General features: G+C 39.6%; 1 protein-coding gene across 1 annotated transcript; it reads left to right on the plus strand.

Moving 5' to 3' along the window:
- Positions 1-6,154: 6,154 nt before the first annotated feature.
- LOC146563976 (free fatty acid receptor 2-like) lies at positions 6,155-7,951 on the plus strand. Its single transcript, XM_085290338.1, has 2 exons — positions 6,155-6,239; positions 6,674-7,951. Exon 2 carries the CDS (start codon positions 6,681-6,683, stop codon positions 7,593-7,595), a length of 915 nt encoding a protein of 304 aa, XP_085146464.1. The 5' UTR covers positions 6,155-6,239; positions 6,674-6,680; the 3' UTR covers positions 7,596-7,951.
- The last annotated feature ends 1,966 nt before the right edge of the window (positions 7,952-9,917 follow it).

Below are 9,917 nucleotides of genomic sequence, written 5' to 3' on the forward strand. Positions count from 1 at the left end.
GTTCAACACTTTGTGAAGGGTGACAATATCCTCTGTGGACAGGTTTGCTCTGTAAGCAAAATGGTAGGGGTCGAGAGAGGGATGTAAGCAGTCTCTGATGTGCTGTGATACCATCTGTTTAAAACACTTCAGGATTACAGACGTGAGGCCTATGGGTATGTAGTCATTGAGGCTGTCTATATCAGTCTTTTTGAGGATGGGGATGATGGTGGAGACCTTCAGACAGTTGGGAACGGTGGCATTAGTCAGGCAGAGGTTGAAAGACCTGGTGAGGATCCCTGACAGTTGATGTGCGCAGGGTTGACCACAGACCCTTGGACCCAAACCAAGCAAAGGTGTTGAGCGCTTCTCCTAGCTTGTAACAGTATCAATAGCTCATCAGACACAGGTGGGTGACAATTCTCAGGACTCGGAATGAGTGCCACCCATGACATGAACACAGAGTGAGCAAGTGAGGGACCCTGGCAGCACTCAGGGAAGGCTGGGGGACAGTTTGTGTCTTTGTGTCTGTCTGCTTCCCATTTTATTTCGGTGGTCTCTCGTCTTGTGTGCTTGTGCTTGTGCACTTGTGTCTGGGTCAACTTTGCTAGCAAGAGATAGAGAAGCGTTGAAAGGCTGCTCCAACAGAACAGCGGAGAAAAACACGAACACAGTGTACAGTCGAGTCTTATTTCTTCACGTCATTAGGCCACAAATAGAGGTGACATGAGCCACATGATTGAGACACAGGCATTAGAGCCTCTTATTGCGTGTTTCGTTTGGGTTTCCAGCGATGCGTGGAATTACCAAAGATAGAGTGGGCATTGCCTAACATATGAAACAGCAAAAGACCGCTGTGTAATCCATTTATTGCAAGAAAGTAACCATATTCTGAATACCACCTTTTTTTAAATAGTAACTGTAACGGAATACAGTTACTCATGTTTTGTATTTTAAATATGTAACACCGTTACATGTATTCTGTCACTCCCCAACACTGGTTACCTCACCCTTCAGTACTCCTGTTTCCAAGAGTTATTTCTCCAGTTTCAGTTTCAGTTATGATTTTTTTCATCTGTTATCTTCTGCATTTTGAGTGAGTTGGGAATAAGGCAACCATCCATCAGAGCCGTGCCAGGGACCAAGTGGCTCCTCCATAGTTAGAAAGGCTCATGTCCTGGGCACTTCAAACCCGCCAGTTATTGATCCTGAAGAAACAGAGGGTCACAGACCGATTCCACTTCAAGCTAGGGAAACAGATTACATCTGTTTTAGAAAAAAAAAAAAAAAAAAAAAAAAAAAAAAGAGCTTTAGTAAGGTCTTCAGATGCAGTTTAAAGGACAGATTTTATCACGGCAACCAGCATCAAACTCAAGGGGTGGATGAAGGTGATAGACAGGTCTGGTCTCCCTGGGCAGTTCAAGCCATGGGTTTAGCAGCAGATTCTCTCATGAATTATCTGGCCCTCGCTCGTATATGAGGTGCCCATGACTATAGTCCCATTTCTTGCTTGCTTGGACAGCAAGACTGGGAGGAGTTGGAAGGAAGAAGAGGCAGTGCTGGGATTGGGAGCATTCCTTCAGTCCTGGTCAACAAGAAGGAAAGACGTTAACTAGTTCTTGAGGAGGAAGGACACTTATTCTGATAAAGTGGGAGCAGGCAATGAAGCAAAATGTCAGCTGGCAAGATATCTGCTCATGTAACCCCCAGAGGATTAAATTCTTCATCCAGGAAGTTTGACTTGCTTCCCAAATGTTCTCATGGTACAAGGTTGAGTAGCCAGCCTGTCACCTTTGTTCAGGGACAGGGACCCTCGAGCACATCTTGAACACTTGCTGTATTGGACCGAGCTAAGGACTAGATCCTAGAGTCTATTGCAGAGGCAATCAGCAAGAGGAGTAAAGATAACAGGTGCAGCACTGTCGTAACCAGAACCATCAGGATAGTCACTGCTGGATAGCAACCAGAGAATCAACCCAAAAGCTCAAAGGGGGGCTTGATTGCAACCGCACAAGACTGGCAGTTCAACAGGTATATTTTAATTTGGCCTTTTTAGGTCCCACAGTAACTCTATCCTCCTGCCTTCTGAAGGGAAATATTCTGAGCTGTGGCTGCTTGACTGACACCTATATATCTACTTATATGACTGCATTATTTCAAAGAATTCTACTGTGCATATTCATCTCTGTCTCAACAAATGAAAGAAATGTGGTCACTGGTAAAATAAGGATACCAGCCAAACTATCTATTTCACAACTTGGAGTCATGGAGACCGACAGAAGCCCACATGCTGAACACTGGAAGGAATTCAAAAGGTTTATTTACAGGTTTGTTTGAGGAAAAAAATAATGTAATCAGTGAGGCATTTTAAGGTCCCTAAGTGGCAGCGAAGGTATTATGGGTTTCCAAGGCACACACACACACACTCTGAAGTATAAAGCTCACAGGCCTCATGCAAACATGGAAAGGTCTCCACAGAGACACAGAAAGAGTTATGTACCCACCTGACGCAAAGATCTGGCAATGACTGAGTGTCTGCTCCAACATTAAGTAGCCGGCCTGATTGTTCAACTAGCTGCAGGTGATTCAGATCAACTGAGCAACCACTGAGGAAAGGTAAACACTATACACACAAAACACATGCACAGACTGACAGGGGAGAAAGAAAGAGAGAGAAAAAGAGTGACGGAAAGCCAGCATGATGCCGAGAACCCACTGCTAAGTAACACACAACAGGAAGTTAAAGGCAACGGTTATGTGTGTATATAAGTAACACTTCTGATTACATTTTTGTGTGTATGTCATATTGTTATTCAAAAAGGTTTATGCTCAATTTCTTCTTTGCTGATGTGATTCTTGCTCATGGGAACTGTTTTCCTGATTGAATGTGAAATGTTCTGTTACAAAAATATATTCCAGCATCAGGTTGTTTGCATTGTTGTTTAATCTCTGGAGCTATGGAAGTGTATGTTTTTGTTAAATACATTTGCACAAATTTGTTTCTAATGCTCTGAATTCAAAAAAGTTCTTTAATTGCTATAGGGTCAAATATTTAGCAGGTATTATCTAACAAGAATAAAGATAAAACTCTCAAATGTGAAGGAAGCTATAACCAGAAGTGGCTGTTAGCAGGGCTAAATTATTTTTAAAAAAATATAAGCTCTCATTGCTTCCAGCTGAGGGCATGGAAATATTTGCTCAATAATAATAATAAAAAATAGTGGCATCCCACACGCTCTGCTTACATCTTCAGCATATCCTGTTTTCCACCTCTATCACTGTAAAGTGGACGTGGTGTAGATAAGATGAGAGTTGGATCTCAATATATTATTTAATAATATTTGGGTATTGTTATAAGATATGTAAGATATTTAGCAGATGCTATGTAGATCACCATCTAATATCTCTGAAATATCTCTTAATGCTTTATGTTTTGTTGAGAAATCAGTTTTACCCCGGTTCTTTTTATTCCTCGAGCATCCAGAGATGGCACCGGACTCAGTAGTCATTTTCACAAAATCTTTTATTCATCTGTATTCATCTTCATTCTTCTTCATTTAAGCATGCACTTCTAGAAGGGAAGATGAGGCCGGTGTCCCTCTGCAAAAATCTTCACCCCTTTGTTAGTTACAGCCAGCTTTATAGAAGTGACCCCATCATAAAAAAAACCCCTACGGTGTGCTGCAAACTCTGTCTGTGTCTATGTGCACGAGCACGTGAATGCCTGCATGTGCACGTTCCCACGTGTCTATGTGAGTGCTCGTGTGTGACTGTGTACGCATACCTGTGTGTATGTGTGAGTGCACATGAGTGAGTGTGTGTGTGGATGTGTGTGCGTCAGTTAAAACACTGTGGGTGAAGATATCTTTCTACAGGTCATAAAACCCCCACAGTTATAAATGTTAACACCCCCACCTTAAAACATCCTCTGGGGAATTTCCACTCAGGAGAAGCCTTCTAAAATCTACTCCTAAATTCACAACACTATAAGGCCTTTATTACTTTACAAACAGTGTCTCTACAATAATTCTACATTCTATGATAACATATTTCTAAACTCTAAAATAAGCTAAACATTCCTACAGTTTCTACTCTAGAAACATGAGTTTTTGTTTCACAGAAAACTGTTGTGTAGAAAATGTGTTTTCTGATGGCAACAAATGATGTTAGTATTTGAAATGTTTGAGATTTGTTTGAAATTGGTAGACAATTAATTAGTTCTACTTAGGGTTGGGCGATATGTAAAAATTTATGTATGTATGATGTAAAAACAATCGTAAGCCCAATAATCGACGATGGGCAATATATTGGCACATATGCAGACTTTTAAAGGGCGGAGCAATGTAATCATGCAAAGACTGATTTGCGCGTTTACCAAACAGAACATGGACGAACTAAATGCCAAAAAATATAAAGTCGCCAATTTGGGATTTCTTTGGCTTTAAACCGGATGAACGAGGTAAATCTAAGGATGTAACCAAAGCGGTGTGCCACTTCCGCGAGAATTTGCTCGCGGATGAAAGACAGTGCTGTTAAAACATCGCAAATATTATTTTTTCTTTTGACTACTTCTATTAGCTCCATCATTATGAGCAGATTTACACATGGACAAATAAATAAATCAATCGCCCTTGTAAAAACGATAGTCCATATATTTGTCCAATCGCCCAGCCCTAGTTCTGTTGTAATTTTGGAATATTTGACTACAGGTTTTCCTTATTATTGATACAGTCCAGTCACTTGGCAGTGTTCATTCTCATAAAGAAACCTAAAACTGCCATAAAAATGAATGTAGTACATTTAACCAAAAGAAACAATAGGCAACCAAAACAGCAAGTGAAAATGAAGCAAGCTCCTTAACTTCGGGATCTACTGTTTTGTTATCAATTTTGACATGTACATACAAGCGTCTTAATGTTTCTGTGAAACTGGAAAAGGAAGTTGTGGTGGAGGGTTGCAGCATTGGTGTGTCGCTAACAGTAACCTCCTACACTGATTCAGAAAGCCATTGAACCAGAGAAGAATAAATTCAGCTGAGAGTAAAAGATTTCCTTCAGCAACACCACATACTTCTCTTAGGTTGAAATACAGCCAGCGATAAGTGTACAGTCATTTTCGTAACTGGCCATTACTGTTTCAAGTATAAAACGCATGAAGAGCATGAATCAGACTGAAAGTCAATATAGACTCTTACAAACAGAACTACATTTCCTGAATTACAGTAACTGTATCTCTTTTTTTTCTATTGCTGATGCACTGGACTTTTAACCCCTACAGGGTGTGCATTGAAACATTTTTTAAACTACTGACATGAGGACATTTGTTTTGAGTGGTAAATGGACTGGTTCTTTTATATCACCTTTTTACTCTACCTAAGAACTTAAAGCGCTTTATACAACATGCCCCATTGCCCCATCCACACACACATTCATACTCCAGTGGATGCCACAAAGAGCAACTTGGAGTTTGAGTCTAGCCCAGGGATATTTGTCATGCAGACTAGAGATGCCGGGGACAAAAGCACCAACTTTGCAATTAATAGATGGCCTGCTCTCCCTTCCACGCTATGGCCAGCCCTTTACATTGTAGGTTCCACACAGTTGTTCCCATTTCAGTTGCATATACTGCTGAAGTTATTCTACTTAAGCATGAGCACCGATACATTTTTAAAAATTAGCATAGATTGCAAAAGGACCAGTGATATTTTTAAGATACTTGACACCATAGTTATTTCCTGTTGCAAGAGATGTCAATTTTGGGAAAAGGAAGTCATTGACAAACTGTTCCTAAGCAACAGATAACAGAACTATAGAGGTTAAAGCCTACATGTTATTTTCCCCTGCGCTGCTGGAATCACAAATATCTTAAAACACTATGAATTAATTGTGTACTTGGGGAAAAAAATGTATGTATAAAATGATTATTTCTTCCCTGAGTTTTGTTGTAGGTGTAACTATATCATTTTTAATTCTAATTATAAGTTCATAAATGATTACAGGAGAGTAAAACATAGGAAGAGGTCCTTTATTAACCCATCTAAGACAAACTGTTTACATGCTGCAGTTTTCCATCGTAGTTAATATTAACTACTGGTATTAGTCATACTGAAGTCACATGTGACTTCAGCGTGACTGTTTCCGGCTTCTAACATTTTATATCAGTTCATCTTTGAACTCACGAGTTACAACCTGAAAGTCTTTGATGAAAGTTGCAGAATGGAATTTTAGTTGTTGTTAAGTCTGGAAACTTTCTTCTGCTTGGTGAGTAAATACATTTACCTTATCACACCAAATACAGAAGATTCTACAGTTGGTGAAGTTCTACGGCTGATGCAGAAAGTCGACTGCCTCATTTCTTTGACACTGATCAGTGATCAAAGTGAATAAAAGACATTTTATTCACCACAATGTAAAATGCAAATATCAAAAGTATCAACTGAGCAATATTTAAGGTGCTTATTTTACTTCTTTATTTATGCATTTAACTATTTCCATAGACAGGTTGGACATAAAACTGTTCAGTATTGTTCAATACTGTTCAATGTGATTGATCAGTGAACGTTTGAACAGGCAGCTGTCTTTTACTCTGTGTTTAAATTGTCAGAAAAAAGCTAAATATTTTATTATTATGGGGTATATTTTTTCTAAACTGTGATTGGTTTGTGTTCTTTTTTCTTTTTCTTTTTTTGGTTTAGGTCCATAATGGAATCTACCGTGAACAGTGGAGTGATTCTTTCAGTTTACATCATTTCATTCCTGATTGGCTTCCCCTGTAATCTCTTGGCTCTCTATGCATTTAGTACTAAGATTCACTCCAAGCCACTTCCAACAGACATCCTGCTGCTCAACCTGACTGTCTCTGACCTGATGTTTTTGATCATTCTGCCTCTCAAGATGCACGAGGCAGCATCTGATATGGAATGGAATCTGCCCAACTTCATGTGCTCCATCACCTCCTTCACATTTTTCTCCACAATCTACACCAGCTCCTTGCTGCTGATGGCAGTCAGCGTGGTTCGCTACATAGGAGCAGCATTTCCTATCACCTATCAGAAGCTGCACAAACCCATGTATGCAATTGTTATTAGTGCTGTTATTTGGCTGATCTCGACAGCACACTGCAGCATTGTTTTCGTCATCCAGCATCACCCATCTTTGGCCAGCAATAATTCCAGTACTTGGTGCTATGAGCGTTTTACAGACGAGCAGAAGCAGATCCTCCTCCCAGTACGTCTGGAGTTTTTCTTTGTACTCTGCCTCATACCTCTTCTTATTTGTGTTTACTGCTACTTGCGCTGCATCTTGATTCTGTACAGCCGGCCTAGGATATCCCAGATGCAGAAACAGAAGGCCATTGGCATGGCCTCAGGGACTCTTGCTGTGTTCCTCATTTGTGTTCTGCCATACAATTTATCTCATTTAGTGGGTTACATCCAGGGACAAAGCCCAGAGTGGAGGTACTACAGCTTGCTGCTTAGTTGTTTCAACACCTGTATTGATCCAATCATTTTCTACTTTTCCTCCTCCATCTTCCGCTTGTCAAGTGAAAAGTTCATTTTCAGGAATTGTATGCTCAGTCCTTCACGGTTCCAAGGACATGTCAACAGCTCTAGCTAGACTAACATTTCCTTTCATTAGTAATTGTTCATATTTAGTTTGATTATATTTGTTTGAGTGCACATTACAGAGATAAAAATAATATGCAGTATGTAATCTCTCACAAGTTTTCTGCTCCCCACTCACACAAACTATTTTTGGTGATTAAAAAGACAAAAAAAAAAACATTGTTGCGTAACACTGGTGCCGCACAGTGGAAAAGTGAGGTCATTTTGATATAAACTGATGCATCATTACCTGATCTAGTCACTTTGCATGTGTTTAGAAAATGTGTTTACTGATAGCGAGACATAAGATTTTTTTTTTTTTTTTTTGAAATAGCTGTACAGGGTTTATCTGAACTTCCTCATAACTGTTCAATGACTCAAAATAAAATGTTAATGAAAATAGAAGTGTTTATAAAACTGAAATGTATTTTTGATTTTATTTTTTTAAAGCAAAGATGGCATTTTTCTTATTCTGTAATGCTATCTATTGATTTGTTTTACTATTAGCAGAATACCTTAATATTACATATCTTGAAAACACTCATTTACATTAACAATCCTGCGCAGAAGGTCATAAACAGGGCCAATCAGCCTCAAACGCTTGCCTGGAAACTTGCCTGTCACAGCACTGTAAATGGCCACTGCACGCAGTTCAAAGAGAATTGGTCTGGTATGCAGAGAGGTGCACATAATATAATTTATCATTCTATAGGTAGTGCTCAATTCAGTTGCTGTGAACTTTTTGAGAACTTTATTTTTGCATCATATGGAAATTCACTAGATTAATTATTAATTTGGTTTGTGTAGCCATGACTCGCTGAAAACAAAGAACATGGACACAAAAACAAACAAAAACAATAATAATAATAATAATAATGTTAATGATGATGATAATAATGATAATGATAATAATAATAATAATAATAAAGGACAGAAGAACATCATATTAAGTCAAACCGACAGTCTTCTTCTATAATTTACTTCTTATTGAAGATACTTGAAAGGTGAAATTAGTAATAAGCAGATGTTCAATAGTTTTGATTAAATTTGGTCTATTCAGATCCCCCAGTTATCCTTTCCCAGTCTACCTGTCTCTTGAAACAAGATGTTCCGAGAGCTGTCAGCCAAGTAGACACAATACGTTTGACACCCATTCATCCATTCTCTTCCAATTCAGGGCCCCAGCTGTCAGAGGACAAGAGGTAGGGTACACCGTGGACAGTGTTGGGAAGGTTACTTTTGAAATGTATTCCATTACAGAATACAGAATACATGCCCTAAAATGTATTCTGTACCGTATTCCGTTATGTTACTCAATGAGAGTAACGTATTCTGAATACTTTGGATTACTTAACTTAAATTATCATGCATTTTACAACTACGTGAATGTACTATTGCTGTGTGATTTATTACTATTACTGAAGGTCCGCGGCTCCGAACCGTAGTAAAGGGACCTCTGGCTAATACGGGTTCCTTGTCGGGCTTGTAGCCGAAAAATGGCTTTACTTTGTTGTCTGGGTCAACTCTGCTTGCGAGAGACAGAGAGAAGCTTGAAAGGCTGCTCCAACAGAACTTATTGTTTCGGAGGAAAACACAAACACAGCGTCCAGTCGAGTCTTAATAGCTTACTTACAACTGGGCTTGGCTGCAGTGGTTATTATTATATTTACATGCTTCCAGCTCCCGTTTTTGCTCGATGACAACTCGTACTTTTCGACTCTCCTTTTTCTTCCACCTCGCGCTCACAGACACATAACGAGTATGGCAGTCCATTCTCCCTGCAGCACGGACTATACTGCCCATGAGGCTACATTCTTTAGGGCTATGCCTGTAGTATTCTGCCTATTAGCTTAGCACAACAACAACAACAAAAAGGCGCTCTCTCACCCAGGAAACACGCAGAGCGTCCCCCTGTAACCATGGCAACCGCAACGCTGCCGCCTGGAACTACAGAACATAGCTGTCAAACAAAACCGAAACACTCCTGACCTGCGACAATATGAAACAGGAAAGTACCGCAGTGTAATCCATTTATTTCAACAAAGTAACTGTATTCTGAATACCACCTTTTTAAACGGTAACTGTAACGGAATACTCATATTTTGTATTTTAAATGCGTAACATGTATTCCGTTACTCACCAACACTGACCGTGGACAGGTCGCAAGTCTCTCAAGGGCTAACACAAAGACATAGACAGACAACCATTCACACTCACATTCACACCTATGGGCAATTTAGAATCACCAGTTAACCTAACCCCACTAACTGCATGTCTTTGGTTTGCGGGAGGAAGCCAGAGTACCCAGAGAGAACCCACAGAAAAATGGAGAGAC

Source organism: Mchenga conophoros, linkage group LG11, assembly GCF_057382185.1.
Source record: "Mchenga conophoros isolate Kocher_MC1m ecotype Shallow Benthic linkage group LG11, M_conophoros_male_GT1.1, whole genome shotgun sequence".
Classification (NCBI taxonomy): Eukaryota; Metazoa; Chordata; class Actinopteri; order Cichliformes; family Cichlidae; genus Mchenga; species Mchenga conophoros.